Source organism: Artemia sp. Qi Xiang Cuo, chromosome 12 (assembly GCF_049724085.1).
Source record: "Artemia sp. Qi Xiang Cuo chromosome 12, ASM4972408v1, whole genome shotgun sequence".
Taxonomy (NCBI): Eukaryota; Metazoa; Arthropoda; class Branchiopoda; order Anostraca; family Artemiidae; genus Artemia; species Artemia sp. Qi Xiang Cuo.
In genome coordinates, this window is record NC_142805.1 from 55,158,231 (window position 1) to 55,183,770 (window position 25,540).

The window sequence follows — 25,540 nt, forward strand, 5'->3', positions numbered from 1 at the left end:
GGACAAGCTGAAAGTAAAAGGTAAGTTTTAGAGGTAAGAGCAACAGCCCAAGATTTGGTAGAAAGAAGCTCGGAAACCTTTAATTACATCTTTCAGTGGGGATCCTGGAAACAGATCTTAATCATTTTTTAATGACTAAAATTTAATGACTTTAGACCATTCTTTAAGTATTTTCTGAATTATCGTGACCTTTCTGCAGCCTCTACTTATGTGAAATCTGCAAACACGTCGCTTGGGGGTAAGATCAGTTGTACGAGTCTCCTCGTCTGTATGAAGGAACTGAGTATACTCTTGTTCAGTTTGAGTGGCTTGACTGGTAACAAAGCTACTGCATTGAGCAGATACATCAGTCCTGGGACATTTTGAGCTGGTATTATTACCCTGGTTTAAGCACTTTTCACAGGTTAAAAGAAAGAATCGCCCCGAGGGCTTCTGCAAAGCAAGAACTATGTCTGCATCAATTGCAGTGCAGGCCGCATGCATGTGGTGTAAGCATTGATGACAATCAAACGAGGGACTGTCTTTTGCCGTTCCGTCACATATGAGACAACTCAGTTCAGAACCTGAGCAGTCTTTTCTTTCCACAGTGATATTTTCTACAGCAGCCATAAGTCTCGGTGCTACATTAGGAGCCGCTGGTGATTTTGTCAACAGGTTTTCACGCGGGAAAATAGTCTTTGTTTGAAATTGATCATGGTTCTTCTCGTTGTTATTTGGCTGTTTTGGACTGTTATTTTTCGACTTCAATTTAGTCAGGATACAGTTTTTTGGAGAATCTTTTTGCGCACAAATTACACACACAAAGGTCTTCTTCAAATCATTTGAGTACTTAGTTTTTCCACAGCTAAAATGAGACCATTTAGTACATTTAATATACTGCAAGCTACCTGTTTTCCTAGTTATTCTTTTTGAGCAGATGCCTTAGTATTCTAGATCCATAGTAGATGATGCTGCTATGTACAAGGAGTTCAATGCTCTAAGTTAATTAAATCTCTTAGTCCAAGTCTCTGTAGTTAATAAATCATTAAATACCAAGGGAATTTAAATTAAGTAGCAAAATTTCCAAGAATTGTGCTAGGCCTCAAAATAACTATAGTCTTGCAGTTCATGGCACTTGTACAACAACCTTGTTCCAATAAATGGATACAACATCAAAAGACTACGTTTTGCTTCAGTCTTAGACTAAGGAAGTAAATGAAACACCGCCAACCCCCTCCAGGATTTTGAAAAGTACCTTGGACTAAATTGTTTCAATTCCCCAGCTCATCGTGGTCTACTACCCCACCTTGAGAGCCCCCCTAATGAACGACCAGTCACTAGACTCCAACAAATAAAAAATAATTGTCCACATTTAATGACTTGCCCAGCCTCTAGTAGCGAGATATATTGCAAATAATGTGTCCCTTATTTTACTCGGTATTTTAATAATGTTACCCGAACAAATATTTAATGTTTGATGCAGTTTATTTCAGGTATTTGCCTGAGAGTGTTTCTACCAACGATTTATATACTTAATACTCTGATAAATTCTGTATAAACTTTATACAGTAAAGTTTATACTATAAACGCTCCCCATTTTAACTGTGAAAATTGATTCTTGACTTATAATAATTTTATATTAATTTTTTATTCAATCATTTTAAATTAAATGACCTTGTAAACTTTAATCTATTGACTTGCTGCTTTAATTTTTTGTGTTTTTATTTTTTTTTTTTTTTTTTTTTTTTGATCCTTGTTTTGGGTCTCCTTTTTGTGTCATGACATGATCATGTTAGGTCCAGCTACTATAGTGAATAAAATATATTCTATTCTAAAGCAATAAAATTCCTAAGGGGCAGTCAACAATATTTGTAATATTCTTGTCTTCCTATTATGTTTATAAATATGATGTCTGATATAATGCTGAAACTAAACTTTTTGATCAAGAATCAGTACCAGGTAATTGGCCTAAGCCACATCAGTGATTTTAACATTTTTAGTGTCCGATTGGTGGAAATAGTATAATTTTTTTCTAAGAAAGCTGGGCAGGAACTATTGGTATATTGTTGAATCTCATAGAGACTATAGACAACTGTTGTAAAATTGTATGGGCAAGCTTGAGTATTTTAGTAGTAGACAATACCATAGTTAATTTGCATATTGGCTAATTATTGGGGTTTCACTTTTTGCTTGACTATTGGTGCATCGCAGAGGAAATGTATGGTTAAAATTGAGCCTTTTATAACACATAGGTACACCACCAGTACGGTAATGCTGTTTCGATTGGTTAATTATTTCTAGCTGGGGGAGGAGAGTATTGGGATAAAAATGCATTTTCTTGCCTTTGTTTCTACTTTTTTTTTCTTGAAGTGAGTTATAGATTCATTCTTCAAATGGGGAAGGAGTTAAGCTCTCTGTGCTAAGGGGTGATTTGGTACTTAATATTTCTTAAAAGTAACAGAAAACAGAAAAGCAGCAGAAATGGGCTGTTTGTGAGGAGTCAAGCAGCTGTTGATAATTTGCAATATATCATCTAATTAATTGTATTCTTATGATGCCCATACATGCTAATGGTTTTAAATAAAGTTGCTGGCAAGATGAGACACAATTTTATCATTTGTATTTTTGCATGTCATACTCTACTGTATTTTTCCTTATAATATTTCAATAATTTTAGGAATTTTGTATCCACAACAGTCTGAGTCAAGAGAACTATTTTCCCTAGATGGTATATGGACATTTGCCATTTCACCAAAGTTTGATCAGGACATCGGATTTAAGAATCAATGGTACCGCAAAGAGCTAAAAAAGGTATACTTTCTCCCATCCATGCTTTGAAATATTCCTTGCTTGATCAAAATATGGAATGAAGTTTTTAAACATTGTGGGTGGAGGAAGAATGTTTATCCCAGGCGCAGTAACCACTGATCTTGTGGGTTTCTTAGCTGATCAATATGAGTAATCAGTGCCTTTTCTTAAGCAGGGGAGGGGTCAAGCAAAAGAAGAACCAATTTTGCCCTTAATATTTCTGTTTTTTAGGAGGGGAGGAGATTAAATTAATAAAAATGGAATACAAATAAGTATAAGTTTGAGATTCAGGTGAGAGACAAGAAAAAAGTGAGATCATAGAAATGAAAAGGTAAAGTATTTTTGAATTTAGTCTTTTTTTATAAAGTTTTCAAATGTGTGGTTAATTTGCCAGCTAAAAGAAATAACATACCATTGGACTTATAATTCAACGTTCTTTGCGCACGTAACAATCGTTATCAGTGCTATACCGCCCCTCCCTAATGCCTTGATATAGCCCTAAACTAAATACAAATCTTTCGTAATTTTGTTGGTTTGCATTGTATTCTTACTTATTTCTCAACTGTGCTTGGTTCATGATGCCATTTGAAGAAAAATATACCACTGAGCTACTTACAGGGCTACTACTAACAATTTAATAATATGCCAAGATTCACTTGCTAAAAATCCGAAAGTGAGATGAATAATTGCAATATATTTAATTAGAATATAATATGTACTTGATTTGCTTTTGAAGAAAGTGCTTGTAAAATATACTTTTCCTGAGAACCTAAGCTGGGGTCTGAAATCTTAAGATTTTAGGAGAAATCCGGAAATATTGCGGAAACCCCAAGGAGTGCTATCCCTGTGACGTCCAAGTAGCAGCGCAATAGGCAAAAGATCTATAAGGCTAGAATCTGTGTGTTTACGGATCTTATTTTTTGGCAAGTCTATTATTACAATTGTTACTGTTTCAGTCAACTTCCATAAAAAGATTAATATAATATACCATAACATAAAAGCACAAATAAAAATTTTTTTCCTCCACAAAAAAGATGTCTTGAACAACAAAGAGATTATAACAGATGTGCTTCAATATAATCCAAATATTCTCAATTTCGTAGTTTATTATTCAAAATTGACAGTTCTTGCATCTAAAAAATCTTTGTTTGTGAAGTTATTTGCTAAGATCTAATTCACATTTGTGCCTAGCTATAATTTAATGCCCAGGGATAACTATTCTTTGATCAGTTGTAATTTGCTTCCTTTTTTGTAAGCATTTCTGATTGTTCCAAAGTGATAATGTAGAAACATTAATGTCTCCTAAACTTATACAAAAACATGGCTTAATTATATTAAAAAGCACTAGAAAACATCAATTTATAAAAAAAAGTTGCCAAAAATCTTCAATGAAAAATTGTACTGTAGTCAGACTGTCAAGGAGGCACACTTGTGCCTCTATAAAGAGGCGACCCACCACAATGTTAAGCGATTTCAGGTCCTAGAGGTCGCAGAGAGATGCCCTCCTCAACGCCTCGCTCTTTACGCTAAAGTTTGACTTTCTCACAACTCTTTTTTTTAAACAATAAAAACTTTAGCGTAAAGAGCGAGGCGTTGAGGAGGGCACAGCCTCTTTCATATACGGAATAATTTCTGTTCGTTTTAAGATTTAATGTCGCTCCTTACTTTCAGTTTAAAAAACTTTTTTTTTTATTTAAAGGCTGCGAAAGCGGGGGGTTGGGGGCGGCAGCCCCCAACTGTGCCTCCTAATCCCTGTACGTTTTAAGGTTCGACCTTGTAACTCAGCCTCTTTAACTCTTTAGAAAACGTAGTTTTTTTCAAATAATCATCATAAAAGACAGGTTTAAAAAAATATGCGCAATTTGCTGTTAAACAAGGTTCGAAAGTTTTTAATAATGCAGTTTTAAAGAAATAAGAAAGGAAACGGTGCTGGACTTTGAAGTCCCTACTTGCGGTGCTGAACTCCGTTTCTCGGCCCTTCAGCCAGGATGTGCCATGGGGGGCTGCGGGCTAGCCGTCCTCTGCTTTCACACATCTTTCCTGTTTACCTTCCTCAAATTTCTCCAGGTACCCATTTGGAGAAGGGTTGACTCTGGCTAAGCTTACCGAATCACTCCAGTGACCCTTATACCCTTGTTTTACAGAGGTAAAAAGGCATTATGGTAATTTGATTCTTTCCGGTGTGTTCTTTTAGATTTACCCAGGAGGCTCATTGTAATAGGGTGATAAGTCATTATTAAAGAGGTTAAGTTCTGGAAAAAATACTGTTAAATGTATATCTGCCAGAGGCGGGAAGATAATACAACCATAAATTTAGGAAACGGGCATCTCCCTCGTCAGGGGTTACTGAGGAGCTTGTCCAACAATTTCCATGGCACACCCTCTCCCACTAAGGAGGATATGTGTCACTAAACGTATGCTTGTGCCTTTACAATCGTATCGTAATATTTATCAAAGGGTCATACTACTATTTACAACCCTTTGCTGCTGGTTTAAGGATATTTTGTTTGTATATGCTAATTCTCCTCTGCTAAATCATACATAATACATCCGTCATAATGAACACTCGCAAAAACGGCAACACTCTTTGGTCCTTGCAAACGTTTGAAGTATATTTAAACGCTTATTGAAATCCCGTTTTTTATTGGTTTATAAAAACTAATGCTGACAGAATTAACGCGGGAAAATTACTGTCTGAGCTCAAAATTTTAACCTAAGATTCCAATGGAATTTCTAACAGGACTTTAGCACTATTTCTACGAGACTCTGCTAAGCATTCGGTTATATCACCAAAGGTACCTAATTGCCTAGTGCTGTATTTTGTAGGAAGGGGGGGGCTTTGATTTTTAAAGAACGGCAAAGGCGCCGGAACTCAAGAATGTCAGGCAAAGTGGCTTTTAGAGCCACGATATCAAACTCATTATCTACATTACGAATTATTCTATTGTATACAGGGTTTCTTGTACTGATCACTTAGTCAGGGAAAATACATCTTGAGATGATCTTAGAAAAACCTTTTCATCTTAGAAAACCTTTTCCTCGATTCAGACGCTGCAATGATAAATATCATATCATCGGTCCTTTTTATTTCCTTGATACAGCTCTAGCTGAACTTATCCAGTTCATTTCTCCTGGAAATTGGGCTATGCTCTGAAGGTGGCAGATTAGCATACTATTTTTTTGGGGAGAAAAGGTTTAGTTAAGAGGCCAATAAGGTTGGTTGAATGGGGAGGGGGAGGGCAATTGGTTAAAACCATCAGCAGTGAGCTTAGTATTTCAAGTTTAATTGTTTCAAGAAAAGCAATTGACTTGTCCAGCTCTGTCGGAGTCATTAAACAGGTGGTTTAAGAACACACTGGAATCAGACTTTATTAAAGGACAGCCTCTGAGGCATTACTATAGGCCATTTGAAACCTGATCAAGATCAGTGACTTGTTTTATGGTATCTTATGCTGTAGCAAGCTCTGCAGCTCTTTATTTGGCTACTTCTTTTTACATGATTTCCAAAGTATATTCATGAAAGTGTCCACGCTACAGAAGTTAGCCGCAGTTTCGTTAAGCTTTGTGTCTGGAATACCGTTTGCGAATGCATTGGAGATAAAAACAGGACTAAGTTTACAACCACTTGAGAAATCTCATTCTGAATTACGAAGGTGTTTGAAAAATCATAGGAGGAATCCGCACTCATCGCAAGGACAATTTCCCTGCCTGAAGTTTCAATATCACCAGGGACACCAATTAGGGGAACGGAGATTGCCAACCCACCCTAAATTTAGAAAAATACCTTTTTGGTATTTATTGGAAAAAACATCTTCCCCCCTAGATTTTAATTTTTTTATATATCAGCTAATGTAAACTTAAAAAAAATCCTTGTCCCTTGTACATTTTCGTGGAGCATTAATATAGTTTGTCTTGTACAAAATAGATTTAGGTCACAAATCTGAGCTGCGTAGTCTATTCTGTAGGATTTTTTCATATTGATTTTTTTTTTGTCTTTTCTACGGTTATTGTTGCTTCGGAATCATAATATTATGTTGCTACATTGGGTGTATTTTACTCATGTTGTATTTGCATTTCTCAGTGCACGGTTTCACCCTCCAACTTCTCCTACCATATGTTTGTTGTTGTTATTATTTTCTTATTAGTGGCACCCCGTCGCAAACAATGCTTTTGGTGTGCTGCTCACTGATTTTTTAACTTTTTTTTTCAAATAAAACGTAATTACTACTATAAGACTTATAGCCCAGTGTTGCACAGTCCTTGAAACCAAGAAGTTTATTGATTTAATAATTAGTTCATAAATATCTAATTCAAGCCAGATGTTGTCACTTCGGACTGTTGATATTTCTTGTAACTTTAATTGTTAAGTTTTTATTAAATAAAAGAAAAGGACAACTTTTCCTTGAAAAAATAAATTGCATTCTTCAAATTTTTATGTCAATTATTTCTATCCCAATTTTAGGCTTCAAAAGATGTAATCCCAATGGCAGTACCAAGTAGTTACAACGACATAACTCAGAATGCAACGATTCGTGATTATGTTGGCTGGGTTTGGTACGAAAGGACGTTTTTTGTTCCAGCCAGATGGAGGGATGAACAACGGGTCTTTCTACGTTTTGGCAGTGCTAATTATGAAACAGTTGTTGTAAGTACAAAATTTCGGGTATATTTTATTGATAGCTCCGAGTTTTCTTATATTAAATTATATATATATATATATATATATATAATGTATTTATTTATTCACAAAATATGTTCACCCTGTATATATATATATATATATATATATATATATATATATATATATATATATATATATATATATATATATATATATATATATATATATATATATATATATATATATGTATAATATATATACATGATAAACATATATGTATTGCTACCACAACGTAGAAAGCTTTCGCTTGTCGTGAAACACTATAATATATTTCCGCAAAAATATGTATATACACGAAGTATATATAGTCTATAGAGGTAAAGAATAAAAGAATAGAGCAGTGGGCCTTACAGTCCTTACCGGCAGTGCTGATTTCCGTTTCATGGCCCTTCAGCCAGGAATTGCAATGGTGGGTTGAGGGCCAGTCACTCTCTGCTTTCCCACACTCTTCCTGTTTACCGTCTCCGGGTTTCTCCAGTTACCCATTTAGAGCTGGGTCGACTCTGGCTGAACTCATAAAGTCAAGCCACTGACCCACGTTAGGATTCGAACTTTGGTGCTCATGGACAAAAGATTTCAAGTCTAGCGTACTAATCACTCGGCTAGGACGTACATTATATATATTATTAATTCAAAATATATATCTATTCAGAATCTAGAAAGAAATACATTGAGTGAGCTAGATTTAGTAAATAGTAGTAGCAAATTTTCATTTCCACTATTTGAAGTGGCTGTTATGACTAACAATCAATGTCTTCAAACAGACGGTTTCGTGTGTTTGAACTGTGTTACTTCTTTCAACTTTACGAATTGATATTTTGAGTTGAAGCAAAGGCTATTCTTTTTCATATGCAGCTGTCGTAATAAACTGCGTAATCACTGATTAGATTGAAAAAGGAAAGCAAATAAATTTTGATATGCTTTATTAAAGAAAAGAGCTAAAAATTAGGATTAGTCACTCTTATGCGTTTATGAGAGTATATTTGAGGTCGGCACAAGCCAGGTTGGTCTCTGGATCGGCTTCGGAGTATACCCTTACAACTTGCTCATAGTCGCCCTAAAATAAGAGAGGAAATGAATAAAATGAAGGATAAAAGAATAATTAAAAAATTTATTAACAAGACTAAATGCAAATTTAATATAAAGAATAAGTAACTAAATTAAGGGAGAGTTAATTTATTTTTATACACTTTAAAAACGATAATAATTTGAAGAAAAGTACTCATTTTGGTTGAGGATAAATACTGATTGTTCTATTTTAAAATATGGGCTTTAACAAGGGATATGCCCCCCCCCATCAGATTCGACCCAGCTCTAAATGGACACCTGGAGAAATCCGCGTAAAGTAAGCAGGATGGATGTGTGAAAGTACAGGATGGCTGAACCCCTACCCCCATTGCAGTTTCTGGCTATAGGGCCAGGAAACAGAGGTTGACATCGCCAGTAGAAGCTGTTAACTCCAATACCGTATTCTTTGCGTTTTTTTTATGTAAATTGTCCAAAAGAAGACACTGCGAGGTCATTCATTAGATTGCTCTTTTTTCTTATCATGCACAGTTTGGTCTATCTTTTTTTTATGTAAATAGAAGTATGTAGTAACTGCTTACCGGGCCGAATTGAATGTATGCCTCTGGTATGTTGAGTGTGAGAGGTACTGATCCAGTAGTTGCAAGTAGTGGGCATTCACACGGAAGGTTTGGTGGAAAGAATGGACAGAAAATATCTGGAATGCTTGCAAGGGCATCACAGACTCGGATGGTGCTGGAAAAGAAGAAAAGTTGTCGTTTTTAACAACACGCAGTTGAATATTCATTACAATGAAGGTAAATAATTATTAACTTCATGGTAAATAGTTACAGACTTCCCAAAAAAGAAAGAGATTTGATTACAAACTATCAAAATATAATCCTTAGTTTGATGATAATTGTGTAAGACCAATTGGCAGAGTCAATTCACAAAATAGGGGGAGATGGGTGAAGTGTTTTTTTTTTCAAAATGTTGTTTTTTCAATTTTTTTCCAAGAAATACAAAAAAAAACATTTTCCCATGAAACCACCAAAAAGGTTATTTTTCAAAATAGGGGAGGGAGGGTAAAAATCTAGAAGGGACAGGTACTTGCAGCTGCTGAAGTATCGCAGCTATTGTACGAAATAAGAACTTAGCTAAAAAGAAGAATATAAATATCGTACCTAAATATAAAGTATTTAAATAGGCCTAGGTACTTCAAAAAATTGTCTCATCTGACTTGGTCTATTTTAATGTGAAACTATTTTTATTGGTATTAAATTAAATAAGGGAATTCAGAAATCAGGAAAAATTGGGCTTTTCGGCCAAATATCAATATTTTATTAGTTTTTTTCTCGTTATCAAGCAGTTCGTGGTAACAAATTGTGAGCAAGAACCGACTCGGCCCAATAATAACAGAAACTTCAAAAAAAATTTTAATGATAATTAATACTTAAACAAACTAGCTTTTCTGCTGACTCCAAATATATAAAGTTCATTAAGTTCAATGTTACCCATCAAGAGCTAAGAGCCTGAGAAAATTTGGCTGATTTTCCAACAAGGAGTGAAATAAACCCAAGTCAAGTGATCTTAACGAAAGTTATACCATCGGAGTCAGCATATCAGAGAGCCCTACTTTTCAGGTTTCAAGCTCCTATATATAAAAATGCGGAATTTCGTAGTTTCTGCCAGAAGAAAGATTACGGATACGTGTTCATTTGTTTTTTTTCCAGGGGTGACCATATTGAACCAATGGTCTTAAAAATTTGGGATAGGGCTCATTCAAAATGAAAATTTAAAAGTTCTTCTGCCCTTTAAGTGTCCGGAAAGATTGGTGCGCAGCTAACCCCCTCCTACGCCCCTTTTTTCTTCGAAGTCGTCCAATCTAAGTTTTGAGATAGCCATTTGATTGAGCATAGTTGAAAGGTATTGCAACTGTACCTTTGGGGATGACATGACCCCCCGCAGCCCCTGGGGAATGGGCTTTAAGTTATCCAATTTGCCGATTGTTTGCATATAGTATTTGTTATTACAAAATATTCGGAGATTTTTAAGAGGAAAATTTCTTTGGGGTTGGGGTGGATTTACACGGACAGAATTTTCATTGCGGAAGAAATTTCTGGGGGAGGGAAATTTTTCACGGAGGGTGGGAGATTTTCCGGCGTGTTTAGTTTTTTCAACTGAGAGTAAGAAGCAACATTAAAACTTAAAAGGAATAGGAATTATTCCGTATGTGAGGGGGGCTACCGCCTCTTCAACCCCTTGCTTTTTTTAAATTTTACACCTATTTTAAAGAAAGACTGCTGGAACGCAAGGGCCGTTGTATTGGAATGTAAAGTTGTTGTTTTTTTTTGTGGAACTAAATGACTTAATAATGACGTTTTTCAGAACTAAATGACGTTTTTTTATAGATCTAAATGACTTAATACTGACGTTTTTAGAACTAAATGGTGTTTTTTGTAGAACTAAAAGACTTAATAATCACGCTTTTTAGAACTAAACGAAGTTTTTTGTAGAACTAAATGAACGAGAGGTAGGGGATGGGGAGAACCATCGTTTTAATGTTACTCCTTACTTTCAGTTGAAAACTTTTGTTTTAATTTAATTATTTTCATGATAAAGACCTTTATGATAAACGTCGTGATCTCTTTTCAGGAGTGCCAAGTGGGGGAAGGAGGGGGGGTAATTGCCCCCAGATTTGATTGTATTTTCCTCTAGATTTTTAAAAATACATTTTTGGTATTTTCATTGAAAAGGATCAAAAAGAGAACTAAATTGACCTCTTAGAAAAACTTTCTAAGAGCTTTTTTGTGCTTGAAAAACTTTTTTGTGCCTTCATAAAATAAATCAAAATGTGCTTGTATCCCTACATTTTTGTGAATCGGTGCTCTCTGTTTCTTCCCTTTATTGACTTTGACTGTGTTAGTGTATTGTAGCAAACCTAGTCTGGTTTAATAGTGCGCAAACCTACAAATCCAAACTGAGGAATATACAAATGAAAGTAATAAATGAAAATATCTGGCATATAATTTTCTCATAGAAATTTAATGGCTTAGAAATGGTTAATAGTTTTAATTATGTTTCCAATTCAGAAGTTTTATGCCGTTAAAATAACATTTTTAAGGAGATTCTTGAAGCTGTCTAAACTACGTTTAATTTTAAACAACGAATAGATTTTAAAAAGGAATTTGTTTCAAGAAAAGTATCTATTTTCTTTTCCTTTTTCTTTTCCATTTTCCAAAAGCAAAATTTGTCCTTGGTTTGTTTCTTTATTCTGTTTCAAAATAACGCTTAAACTCTTAGTCGTAAAGCTTGGGTGAATTTCATAAAATTTTTCATCTGCAATTTTTTTTTTGGAAAAAAATATATTATTTTTAACAAAAACATCTCAACAATAGGATCAAAGACCCCCACAAAGGCTCAATGGCCGGCATTCTCTCTCAGATTACTTTAAAAGAGGTTAGACTTCAGTGTAAAAACCTGTTATTTGTTATATAAATACAAATAGTAGCTAAATTCACCCCTGCCTCATTTACCATATAAGACACTTTCTTCCGAATTCTTCATTTTTCTACCACATCCCTGGTAAAATACCTTGACCTCTTCCAGTCTTGAAACTTTATCCCCACTCTTAATTCTGGGCATGCGCGCATAAATTGCAGAAATTTGCATGTTAAAAATCATAAAAGAAACTTTATTCCCTTTTGGAGGATTCTCCCTTAAATATAAGATATTTAAATATATTTAAATATTTAGATATTTAAATATTAGATATTAAAATATAAGATGTTTGTTAAAATAGTCATCAAGTACTTTATTCAAATGCTGTCTAAGGTCCCTGTTGAAGTGACTCAACAGCACTGGTGTAATTTGCTATAGGGCCGGGGTCAACTTCCTCTCCCTGACCTTGGTTTGAATTTAAATCTGAATTTCCTTACTTTATATCAGAAAAGATATGGTGAAAATGAAAATTTCTTATTCAATTTGCTTATACTTACAGCCATTTATAACAAAATTTATAAAATGATTATAAGTGTTAGATTATTTATTGGAAATTTTGTGCCTTTAAAATTTCTGTGCTCAGGGCAAGCACCCCCTTTGTCCCCCCTAAAACTGCGTCTGAAAAGGGTCCCATGACCATTGAATTAATGTGTTCCTAATTCAGTAAAAAAAGGTAACTAATATTTAAAATTCAAGGTCAACTTTCAACTCTTTAGGACCGCTGTTTCAGTGACCTAACCTTATTTGACCAGTCTAACCATATCTGGCCATCATGCTAATAACAATATTTTTGATCTGATCAAATAGACAGAAGTGGAATGTTGAAATTGTCTATCAGCTGACAGAAATTTTTAGTACACCACTCTTTTACAGTTTTTTGCTAAGACGGCGGAACAGGCTTTATTTGACCAATATGATCGCCTACGGATTGTTCTGGGTACCCGACTGACTGACCGTATTTCAAACATTAAACTGTACGAAAAGTGTGGTTCAATCCCGCTTTCTATGGCTATAATGAGAGAAAGGTTGAGATGGCTAGGGCACGTTCTACGAATGAAGGATGACAGATTGCCAAAGATTGTCCTTTTGGCCAACTGTCTAGTGCTAAACGAAAAGCAGGTAATTCTCGTTTGGGGTGGGGGAATGTCGTAAGGAAAGATTGGGACCTTCCTGGGAGGGTGTAAAGAGGGAGGCTTTGAATAGATTGGGATGCAGGAGGAACGTGTGTAGCTGTGTTGGCCTCAGGTGACTTGATGTTGTGGTGAGTTGTTAGTAGTAGTAGCAATAGGTCGATAGTCTGATATGATAGTTTCCATAATTCGATCAAATAGATGGAAGTGGAATACAGAAATTTCATGTTAAAAAAAAACAAAAAAAAAACGGAATTGGGAAAATGAAAGAACAGATTAGGATAAAAGAAAAATATAATGTAATGGAATTAATGGCAAGAACAAATCTAGAAGTGCCATGTTGATTACCTACGGGAGGGAACTTATTCGGTAGAAAATTTATAAAAAGTTTCTTTTGGTGATTGTTAAATTAATTTTAAAAAATTCCCTCCTTAAAAATAAGTTCAAATCATTCCATGCAGCTGAAATGAATGGAAAATTTCAGTAGGAGTAGCATATCACCGTTACTGAGGGCCATATGACTCTAAAGAAGATAGAAATCCTGGCTATGCTACTGTTTACAAGTAAAGAAGAGGACTTCGGATTCTAATTTCGCATGTGAACCTATTCCCTGGGAATTTCATTTGGGTATAACTGTAGCCAAGCCCATATCCATAAAGGAGGGTGCAGGGTTAGATCTCCCTCCCCCTAATTTGGTCTGACTCGTAAAAATGTAATAAAAATGCACATAAACAAATTTTTTGTGAACTTTTTAGTTTTCTGTAAAGCCCCCCCCCCCCAATAAAAAATCCTGGATAGTCCCTTGAATTTAGTTTTATGAGATAGTGAAAGGCTGTTCTTTCTAGACCTGTACGTCACGCGACGGGTATAGGACAATTTCGTACTATTAATTGAGACAGGATGAGGAGGGTAGGAGGTCTGAAATGAAAAAAATTTAAATGTTGCAGTGTGTAGCTAAATGATATGATCTCCTTAGGTTATGTAGCAAATCAGTTATACATAGCTAGAATTGGAACCGGAGAACCTGGAATATTTTTTTTAGCCTAATCTTGGATGGCTTTTATCTGCTGTGAAGTAAGTAGGCCTATGGCTCAGCAAGTGTGATCTGTGGGTAAATATCCTTTAAAGAAGTCTTTCTCACTTTTTATAACATTTTTGGGAAAATTGCGATAAAATAAGACCTATAAATCTAGCAAAAAACAAAGCACCTAGGATTAAATACCCCCCACCCCACCGCGTAAGGCTCAACAACTAGGGATGGAATGCAGGGAGAAAGCCATTTACTTTTCTATTGGGCAGTATTTTATAAAGTCTCTTACAAACCGTAATTGCTAATCCACTTGGAGATCGAAATTGGTAGGATTCTTGCCATGATCTATGATTAATATCAATAAACCTTCACTAAAAAACACTTTCAGAAAATATCATCATGGACCAAAATAAACTTTTAACAAAACTGAAATCTAAGTTTTATTAAATTCAGATGAAGCACTGTCAGTGGCGTAATTAGTTATTAATACGAGGATATATATTGAGCTGTATATATATATATATATATATATATATATATATATATATATATATATATATATATATATATATATATATATATATATATTTTGGTTAGGCTCTTTTTATTTTAGATTATTTCTTCTTTTTTTTTGCTATGATTTAAAGCGTTTTCCCTTTTCAAAGCTGAGGACACCTTGTTGTATACAGGCCAAATATTGGTTCGATATTTCTTCTTTATTTTTCTAGTGACCATAGACACTTTGTTTGCATATATATATATATATATATATATATATATATATATATATATATATATATATATATATATATATATATATATATATATATATATATATTAATATACATATATATATATATATATGAAGTAATAACAAAATTTAGGATTCTTGCCATGATCCAAGGAATCCTGCTCCAAGGCATGGAACTTGCTCTTGTGTGTCTATCTTGAAAACTCTTTTTTCGACAATTGCGTCCAAAGATAAGTCTCCACTGAGAACAAAGTCAAACTGACCAGAAGCTTCCCCGGGAACAAGAATTGGATCCGTGAAAATAGCTCCAGTACCCGTCAGAATAGTACCACCTAGAATGGTAAATACTTGTAGTAATAGTAGTGCATATATAAATCCTTAGTCGTCTAAAGCTACAGAAGGGATGGGGCAGGGTAGAGGCTCTGAAATTACACCCAGTCCTACTCTGAAACAGGTTTTCTCTTTCGTTACGACTATCCCTACTCCTATGATTCCCCTTAAAAAATCTGTTTTTTTATTCGTGGACAGAACAGTAAATTTTGCCCTGGGAGGAGGAGCTCAAAAGTAAAGTTTCTCTAAAGCACGCTTAATTTTGAGCAAACAATAAAAAAAAGAGGAAAGCTCCGTGCACGTATTAATTTTTTTAACGTAAAGCAGATTAATCATAATATTTGCTACAAAAATGTGGAACTATTCGGCTGTTGTATCAGCTCACAGACAAAAGCCTAGTCAAAGAAACATTTGTTTAAAATGCATCTTTTTTTTTCAATAGCTATAGGTTGTAGGGCGTAGTGAATTTTATGAAATGAAGAGAAGGATGCGTAAAAAATTATAAGAGCAGAATTAGGCTGTATTTAGGTTAGAAACTAAACCAGTCTTACACTGGCTTGGATGGGAGGGGCGAAAGTGTCATCTCGACTCCTGCTTCTTATGTTGAAGTGTTAGAATTTACTGAAAGTTTACCAGAATGTAACAAATTTAGCCTATTAGTAAATGAAAACGCGAATTGTTTAATTTAAAATAATTTCACACTTTCAACAGAACTTGGTATTACGTCTTGTATTCTGCCAAGTTTATATAAAGCATTAATGTTAAGAGTGGATCGGTAGCTTCCCTCATATTTAGGTTAATTTCTGTGTGCTGAATCTTACCCCTGTTTATGCTATCTTTTTTGCCCGTTCGGGGTGTGTTTTCTTTGCACTTTTACCTTTTTCGTTATTTTTCACATTTTTTTTTAGCATTTATAAGGAGGATACCAACCATCATTATTTCTATCGCTTCCTAAAGCCTGATTCAAGCCTTTTTGCTTCACTGAAAGCCTGATGTAACTCCTACCATATGTTTTAAATATTGAGGAGGTAAAACCGGAAATATTGCTTAAGAATTACAACAGGAACAAAAACTTGCATCTCATGCTCAAAGGTTTTTCCCAATAAGAGACAGGCTACTCATCCCATATCCCCCTCTCTTAGTGATAACATTCTGCAGTTAAAGAAGGTTTTAGGGGATGCTGGGACAAATGACCCGTCCGATTTTGTAGAAAAATTTGGTCTTTATAGCTCTTAAAATCTCCAACCGTGCCCCTTATCACGTATAATAATCTTTATTTATTTGGAAATCACCCAAAACATTTTAAACAAGACTAAGTATATAAGAAAAAATTAAATAAAAGGGAGATTACAAACCAATAAAACAGCAAAGATAGAGAAAAAAGGGGGAAATAAATGCAAAACGAAAAAAATTAGTAAATGTGTAGCCTACTGTATGAGTAGATAGGACCATTAATTCCAATCCTGATCAAGATCATATTTAGCAATTTTTTCTATTGACCGCCGTATCTGGATTAGTGACTTAAAAACTTGTAATAACTTGAAAATTTCTGCTCCATAGAGGAAGTGAAGCAATACTATATGCTTAGGAATGAGGTTCACGGTCCTATTTCAATTCCTCTTGCTTATAGTCTCTATGCCTCCTTTCCCTATAAAATTGTGCCCATATTTTCTGCTCATAAGTGATAAGTACTCAAAAATGTTTAATATGTGGAATGATCTTAAAGTTTAGCCGTTTCATTGATTGCAGGCATTGACTTCAAGCTTCTGTGTTTTATTGTTTCTCCTACTGTGGGATGAGAGACCATGAATGATCTCTTAAAGTTTAGCCGTTTCATTGATTGTATGCATTGACTTCAAGCCTCTGTCTTTTAGTGTTTCTCCTACTGTGGGATGAGAGACCATGAATGATCTCTTAAAGTTTAGCCGTATCATTGATTGCATGTATTGACTTCAAGTTTCTGTTTTTTATTGTTTCACCTACTGTGGGATGAGAGATCATGAATGATCTCTTAAAGTTTAGCCGTATCATTGATTGCATGTATTGACTTCAAGCTTCTGTCTTTTAGTGTTTCCCCTGCTGTGGGATGACAAATCATGAATGATCTCTTAAAGTTTAGCCGTATCATTGATTGTATTTATTGACTTCAAGCTTCTGTCTTTAGTGTTTCCCCTGCTGTGGGATGAGAGATCATGAATGATCTATTAAAGTTTAGCTGTTTCATTGATTGTATTTAATAACTTCAAGCTTCTGTCTTCTAGTGTTTCGCCTACTGTGGGATGACAGATCATGAATGATACAGATGATCATGAATGATACAGATTAAATCCTGCGTAAACTGTACTTCTATCAGTTTTGTTGCAAGACTGTTCTATATAGTATAAAATATTCTGTTTGGTAATACGAAAACCTGAGCTCAGACTTAGCTGCACTAGCCCACTACAAGGCCTTGAATTTGATTCGGGTGATTAGATTATGCAGAATAAGATCATGCGGTGATGAGGGTCTCCATAATAATCCAAATAATCTATCTAACAACACAATCTGTAATTGAAGCTACTTTATTTTCTTGGGGGGGGGGGGGGTGGTATATAAGCCCAAAGTTTATTTTTTGACAGTCTGAGGTTTTAAGATATAAAATAAATACCCAAAAATCGATAGAAAGAACCTTCTCTTGAATATAGGCCTACTTAAAGGATGTACTATATCGCCTCCTTATATTTGTACGCATTACCAAAACATTCGGTGGGTTGTAAACCAATTGAAAAGGTTATTAGAAAAAGGAAAAAACTCTGCAAATACAAGCTGAGATGACGATCTCGTTGTTATTTATAGCAGATAAATAAAGCAGAAAAACGGCTACTTAGATTTAACAGGACCAGTTTAAAAATTTGTAAAACAGAAGGAAGTGATGTGTCTTACCACAATCTGTAAGTGAAGCCACTCGTACCACATGTTTGGCATTGGTAACAACAAGTAAGGTGGCTAATACTGCGAGAAAGGAATTCATTTTGATAACTGCCAATTACGTTTGAGAAATTTCTTTTTATCCCTTTTTTCTAATCAAAAATTGCAAGGTTAAACAATACGGTCATGGTCATGGTTTATCCTTCATAGGCTTGATTGACAGTTCTGTTATCTCACAAGCTAGTTTTTGTGAAATTATGTTGTCAAGTTAATTTTTTTTTATTTTGTGCAAATTGATAACAGTAAGATGATGAAAAATGATGATCCACACTGAAAGAAACCTGTAACTTTTTATTTTACTGGTTGCATTCTATCCCATGGTTTAGAGAACAGCGTTTTTTTGTCTGAAGCAAAACGGCTTAAGAATGTAGCGAAAATGCAGCATTGATCAAAGCAAATTCATCTTTAAAATCTGAACGGTGCTATAATAGCACAAAGGGTGCTATCTGCACAGATGTGAGATAATATCCAATATAATGTAGTAGATAGCACAATAACGTCTCACAGATTAAATCAATTTTTAGATGTCCTTGTTTTCTCGTAAGCATATTGTCAATTGTATTAATCGTATGAGGATTTAAAATGATCATTTTTTCGATTCTCTGATTAAAAATTGAGCAAGAATTCTTTAAAAAATCGCTGTTGGTGTGGGAGTTGAAACCATAAGCCTTTGATGTCTAACAGAAGCTGTCACACACAGAGCATCCGGTACACCCTGGATGGAAAACTTGTTCTACAGTCTCATGGTAATTCAAAAAATGCAGTTCACAATTCTTACTATTTTGGACTCCTAGTCCCAGCAAATGGCACTGAAGTCACCAGTCTTAGAAATAAGTTCTTGTCGTTAGAACATCCATCGGAAGGAATGGTCGGATATCAAAGAACCCTCTTGGAAAGTAAGAAGACGTGGCCTAGTCCCGTCGTGGGGCGTGCCCGTGGGGTGTGCCGATTTGACTCCTATGGGAGAGAGAAGGGGAGAGAGGGCCCTACATTTTTGCCATCACAACATCTACCAGAACAGCTGGTCGGCTCTCAGTTCATTGATCAGAAATAAGAGCTAGAAGTTAATTTGATTGTTTCGGGGTTTAAACGGTAGGAAGTGATGGGGGCTGGGTTCTTATAGTGAGAATATCAGTCAAACGGGTTATTCAATTTCAACAGAGCTTTATGGAAAGTAGCAACTGATTTCGATGTTATGCCTGTTTTAGGTTCAGGCTTGCTCGACCTCTCCAGGGAAAGGAGCGTCCATAAATTCTGTTTATCAGGATATATACCAAAAGATATTGTTGGATATCAACCAAACTTGATTAGATAGATAGATTTATTACAACCTGAACAAGATAAGACAAGGTCTACCACAATGGGCTTTCTTATCTCCATCTGAAAAAGTCAGAAGTAACACTCAATGTCCCAATTAATGCCTTTTCGGTGTCCAGGAACTTGAGCCTATCTACTAAGAGGTGACAAGTTCTTTTCAAAAAAAAACAAAAAACTTTGTGATTAGTGAAATTTATTCTCGACGTTGCTCCTGTAGAGAATCTACACCTGATCCAAACCTTGTGTGTGTGTGGGGGGGGGATGGGTAGAGAGTTTTCTAAAGATCTTTTTATCAGACTAATTACTTGTTGTGCTTGTAGACTAAACCTCGTGAACCAGGTTCATGTTATGTACATATATATGCATATAAAATATATATATATATATATATATATATATATATATATATATATATATATATATATATATATATATATGTAAATATATATATATATATATATATATATATATATATATATATATATATATATATATATATATATATATATATATATATATATATATATATATATATATATAATTTGCTGAACCCGATGTCTTTGAAGGAATGGCTACATTCTTGTCATCTGCCTTGATGAAAAGGTCTTATCAGATTAAATCTAGTAGAAATTATTAGACTGAGTTTTATCTGAATGTTTTTTTATGGGAGGGGGGTAAGTTCGGCCTCATAGCTCACCAAGCATTTGCTGCAAGGGGCCAAATCCTTCAAATCTCTTATTTTGTCAGAAGTATGACAAAATTATGGGAAAATAAAAAAAAAGTCATGAGGCGGAGGCCCCCCCTACGTCCCTGATACAAGCTTTCCCCTTGAGACATAGTTGCATATGTTACTCTGCAATTGTATCTCAACAACCACGAAGCTTCAAATCGTCATAGCAACGTAACCTACTCATTTGCGGATTTAGTTTAGTTTTTAATACAACACAGACTCTGATTTTCAATGGCAAAAATAGAAAAGAAAAAAGACTTTATTTATAAACAATTTCCTATAAATCACCGGGAGTCTGAAAATAACCTTTATTACTCTTTTTAAAAATAACTTCATTTTATTTCAGTGGATAAATGGGATAAAAGTGACAGATCATTCCGGAGGATATTTGCCATTCGTAGCTGAGGTTACGAAACAAGTTAGCTATGGATCAGAAAACAAAGTCACTGTTGCCTTGAACAATACACTCACCCCGCTTACCATTCCGCAAGGAAGAATTGTATTTCCAAACAATACCGACAGGTAAACCTTTTATTTATTCTCATATTTAGTCCCTTTTTAGTTGTTTCGCTTTTTAGTTGTTTGGTTTATTTATTCTCATATTTAGTCCCTTTTTAGTTGTTTGGTTTATTTATCCTCATATTTAGTCCCAGTTTAGTTGTTTGGTTTATTTATTCTCATGTTTAGTCCCTTTTTAGTTGTTTGGTTCATTTCAAGTTCAAGTTCAAGTTCCATTTATTTCCATAAATAACAATAACAAAAACAGTATCCCAAAGGGCTCTATGGCCCGTTATTTGGGAAACGAAACAGAATAAAAGACTAATATTAAAATTTGGCATAAACAATACTAAACGATGGATAATTTATAAATCTACAAGGAAAAGAAGTAAACTCACCGACAGTCTAAACGAAACAGCGACCCCCATATCACCAGACAATAAATAAAAAAATAAAATTCGATCTATAATTATGTATCCACCCCCAACAAAACAAAAACACCCCCCCCCCCCAAAAAAAAACAACAACAAACAAACAAAAACAAAGAAAAAAAACTCCATAAAGCAACTATAAATTATTTAATATTTACCTTTAATAAGAAACTTTTCATCTGTCTTTTAAAGGAACCAAGTGTTCGTGACTGCCGGATCTCAGCAGGAACCGAGTTCCAAGCACGCCCCACAGTCACGACCAGACCGAAGCCTGAACGAACCGAGGGAGGAGCCGGAATCATCACATCCTCCCAGTTTCGAACTGCGTACAAATTTACTTCCCCCACTAGCTTAAGTAGTCCAGAAAAACAAAATGGGAGATCTCCATGGAAGAATTGATATGCCAACAAAGATAGAGATATAACATAAATATCTTTAATCTTAAAGAGATCAACGGGAATTCTTGTAGTCGACTAAAGACTCATTACAACTTTCTTAGGGAGAATTTGAACAGTAGCGAGTACAAACAGAAATATATACATCCACAAAAATAAACATTAACGTAAAGGAAATATAAGGTGAAACAAGAGAGAAAGATAAAAAACGGAATTTAGGAAAAGGAAGTGAACGCTTTACCTTTCGCATGATTCCAAGTCCACGGGAAGTTTTCCCTACTATTACTTGGACGTGCCGCTTAAACGTTAAATTTCCCTCCAAAAGAACTCCCAGGAATCGCACATATCGATTCGGGGGGCGACTTATGGAGCTTCTTGGTGTAGGAAGTTCAGTAATTGTGGGGCAGCTCACACCTGTACGGGAAAAATAAGAAGGTACGACTTTTTTACATTTAAAGATAGTTGATTTATGTCAAACCAATTGAATATCTTCTCAATCATTGCTTGAAGCTTTAGAATAAGGGATGACTCACCCGCAGCTGCAGCACCTAGAGTAGTGTCATCTGCAAAGGCTACCAGTTCTTCTCGACTATAAGATGTGGACACCAACATAGTTTGAGAGTAACATTTGTGACACATTCCACAGCAAACATTGGGAATAGGGGTGTTAAGAAGTCCGTAGAGGTCGTTCACATATATCAGGAAGAGGGTTGGCCCAAGAATAGAACCTTGGGGTACTCCGTATTCAATTGGAACTTCCTTGTCTGTATCTTCCATGGCAATAGATCTGTCAGTGAGGTATGAAGAAAACAAAGACAAAGCTTCCCCACGCACACCATGATGAGAAAGTTTACCAATGAGGATCTTGTGTATAAGGCTGTCAAAAGCTTTCTTTAAATCAAGAAGAATGACTGCAGGAATAAGATTAGAATCTAAAGATTGTCGTATAAACTGGAGAAGTTTATTAAAAGCATGTTCTGTAGAATACTTTGCGCGAAACCCAAACTGATGTTGATGGAAAAAAAATTTTTGCTTCAAGAAATCTCACCAGACGTTTTAGCATTGGCCTTTCAAATATCTTAGAGAACACTTACAAAAGAGAGATCGGCCTATAGTTCCCAGGATCCTCACGGTCACCTCCTTTAAAGAGAGCCATCACACGCGACAATTTAAGACGTTGAGGAAATACTCCTAGTTGAAATGACTTATTAATCAAATGGCAAAGTGGGGTGATAATCGATGGAAGGATATGTTCAATTACTTTAGCAGAAATTTTGTCAAAACCTGTTGAAGAATTTTTCAAAGACAAAAAATTATTTGTCATTTTCTGCACCATAACATCTTCCACAACCACTGATTTAAAGCACGGGGGCCTAGGTACTTCTTCCAAGTCTATGATACCGAGGAATAGGAAGCGCTCTCAGCAATTGATTTCCCTATCTCCGCAAAGAATTTGTTTATATGTTGCCATACTTGGTCCTTTTCTGTGATAAGTTGATCGTCTACCCTAAGAGGCTTAGGGAGACCCTCCAGTTTTTTGGATGGCCGAATGACTTCCCTAATCACATCCCACGTCGTCCTTGTATTTTTGCCGCAATCAACTAATGTCTTTGTAAAATATACTGTTTTAGCTTTCCAAATAATTGATTTCAGCATATTACGGTACAACCTCACTGCTTTTAATTTAGCATCACTTGGTCTCTTTTTGTACTCTTTCCATAGGTTCTGCTTCCTATTTATTGACATGAGGACTCCCGATGTTAACCAGGGAGCTACGGGTGTTGACCTTTTTGATCGAGGATTCCTTAAAGGAGCTTTTAGACAATAAGCCATGAATTTTTCCTTAACAGTGTCATAAAACTGGCCAAATATATCGTTATAATTGCCCAAATTAATATTTTATTATAGGGTAATCTATAATAGTCCTTGATCCAGTTAGAACTCGAAGTCTTTTTAGATTCTAGCCATAACCTAGTCCCCTTCTGAACCATTTTGGTATGAGACACTTTATCGGAGGCAACTTTACAATTTCTTAAATTATAAGCCATACTCAAAAGTTCTTTCCGACGTCTGGCCAGCTCGAATGGATGGTCAATACTGACGATTTTCTCCGTATTTCTTGGATGACCAACACAAGCCATAATACTATTCTTTTTTCGAAGATTTAGAACAGATACAAGAATAGGGTCCAATGCCGGATGCGAGTTCTGTTTCCTGGGACTTTGAGCCTTGTTTCCAAGTCTACAGATGACCATGAACTTAATATCCCTACTTCCGTACCGACATTCCTGACAAAAAATCATTAACGGTTTCTTCGATATCTTCATTTTCCTTGTTAGGAATTCCATGGATAAGAAGATTCTTGCCTTTAACATACAATTCAGTTCTTAAAACCTGGTTTTTAACTGCCACAAGAGCAGATTTCATGCCAGTGTTCTCTTGTTTTAACGCTGCATTCTCCCTACGAAGATTTTCTACCAGTTGCTTTAAGTTGTCCATACGCTCATCGAAATACGTTTTCGTTACAGACATCGCTAATTATATTTTGTCGGTAATTAATATATCGCTAAATGTACAGTACGCTCGCTTCTTTGCTCAACTCATAAAAATGACATTTCAAAGAAACTTACGAGTATGGGCCCCTTTCTTTATAAAATCCAAATATGAGGGGCCCCGGAAACAATAATACAGTAATTGATATAAAACTGGATTTCGCAGTTGAGAACTATCACGATGTAAAAGTGATGTCTTGCCTTGACAAGCGCTAGTTCTTGGTTTATTTATTCTCATATTTAGTCCCTTTTTAATTGTTTGGTTTATTTATTCTCATATCTAGTCCCTTTTTAGTTGTTTGGTTTATTTATTGTCTTACTTAGTCCCTTTTTAGTTGTTTGGTTTATTTATTTTCTCATTTTGTCCCCTATTATTTATTTAGTTCCTTTATACAGTGGCCTCTTTTTGGTATTATATACTAAAGAAAATACCAAAGATATGCTCAAGAAAACTGATCTGGTTCTGTGGATGCTTGAATTATGAAGGCTTATCTTAGTTTTGAAAATATTTTTGAAGAAACTGAATTTCAGCTGTGGGGAAAAGCTGGGGTCTGGTGGGGGCAAACCGATGCCTAGGAGGAGCAGTTGCTCTCTGCCCCATAGCAAATTACGCCGCTGCTTTCATCTGTTTTTTAACGTGCAGTAGCTATAAATAACACAATGCACTGCTATTGCCAGTAAAAAACAAATAATACCGTGGTTTTTTAGACACAACTAAATTTACTGGAACTTAGAGCCAGAAATGAAAAACTTTGGCACTACAGGGTGCCCACAAAGTCTTTCCACAGTAAATAAAAGAAATATTTGTTGCAAAATAAATGAATTGGCATATAGGGAAATGGCAATAAAATGAAGGAAATATGTTGGAGTTTATTTGTATATGCGTCCGATTTGCTTCTGTTAACACTGTGGCATAAGTATCTTAAAGGTAAAATTAAAAGTAAAGACATAATGGCTTTTGACGACATAAAAAAAATTATTTCTCTCGTCGATCGATAGAGAAGTTTTATCTGTTGGCAAATAATTTAAAGACTAATAGGGAGAGACAGTCAGTGCCGGAAGGGAATCGTTGATTTCCAAGTGACAACGGTTTTCGAAGAAAAATAGTCAGTGTTTTGAATTGTTAGTGTAATTGAAATATTTTTTGTTAACGTTAAAACTGAAGAAACACACTTAAAGTCCTCCGTGAGTTTAAATAAGAGTCATTTGACAGAGTTTTTGCCACTTTATCAAATCAAGGAAATTAAATCATATAATGCCAACTTGTTGTAGGAATAAGAGCACAGAGAAAAATTTAAGCCAAAAATTTGAATTGAATGGCATTATGTGAGATTTTGTTAAAAATTAGTATGAAAATGAGCCAACTGTTTGGTTTGAACTTGATTTGAATCAAAAGAGCTATTCGATTTGTGTTTTTCTGTTGATAAAAGTACGG

The 25,540-nt window shown here is 35.1% G+C and overlaps 2 protein-coding genes across 4 annotated transcripts in view; one reads left to right on the plus strand and one right to left on the minus strand.

Annotated features, from left to right (window-relative positions):
• Nucleotides 1-25,540, plus strand: part of LOC148946292 (beta-glucuronidase) — a 124,147-nt gene that overhangs the window by 18,095 nt on the left and 80,512 nt on the right. For all 3 annotated transcript variants that reach the window (XM_089098356.1, XM_089098357.1, XM_089098358.1), the window contains exons 2-4: nt 2,657-2,790; nt 7,250-7,432; nt 20,576-20,751. In XM_089098356.1, coding sequence (XP_088954482.1) covers nt 2,657-2,790; nt 7,250-7,432; nt 20,576-20,751 — 493 coding nt within the window. The remainder of the gene's footprint in view (nt 1-2,656; nt 2,791-7,249; nt 7,433-20,575; nt 20,752-25,540) is intronic.
• LOC148946293 (uncharacterized) lies at nt 8,375-18,251 on the minus strand. The gene is made up of 4 exons (XM_089098359.1): nt 18,138-18,251; nt 15,028-15,217; nt 9,076-9,229; nt 8,375-8,525 (listed from the first exon to the last, which is right to left on the minus strand). Exons 1-4 carry the CDS (start codon nt 18,223-18,225, stop codon nt 8,430-8,432), a joined length of 528 nt encoding a protein of 175 aa, XP_088954485.1. The 5' UTR covers nt 18,226-18,251; the 3' UTR covers nt 8,375-8,429.

What these genes read in the sequence shown, in the direction of transcription:
- LOC148946293 (XM_089098359.1), bottom strand. Translation starts at nt 18,225, where the DNA reads ATGAATTCCTTTCTCGCAGTATTAGCCACCTTACTTGTTGTTACCAAT. An exon ending in GCAGGATTCCTTGGATCATG is followed by an intron (nt 9,230 to 15,027) that starts GCAAGAATCCTA and finishes CTTCTTTTCCAG; the next exon opens with CACCATCCGAGTCTGTGATG. An exon ending in CATACATTCAATTCGGCCCG is followed by an intron (nt 8,526 to 9,075) that starts GTAAGCAGTTAC and finishes CTCTTATTTTAG; the next exon opens with GGCGACTATGAGCAAGTTGT.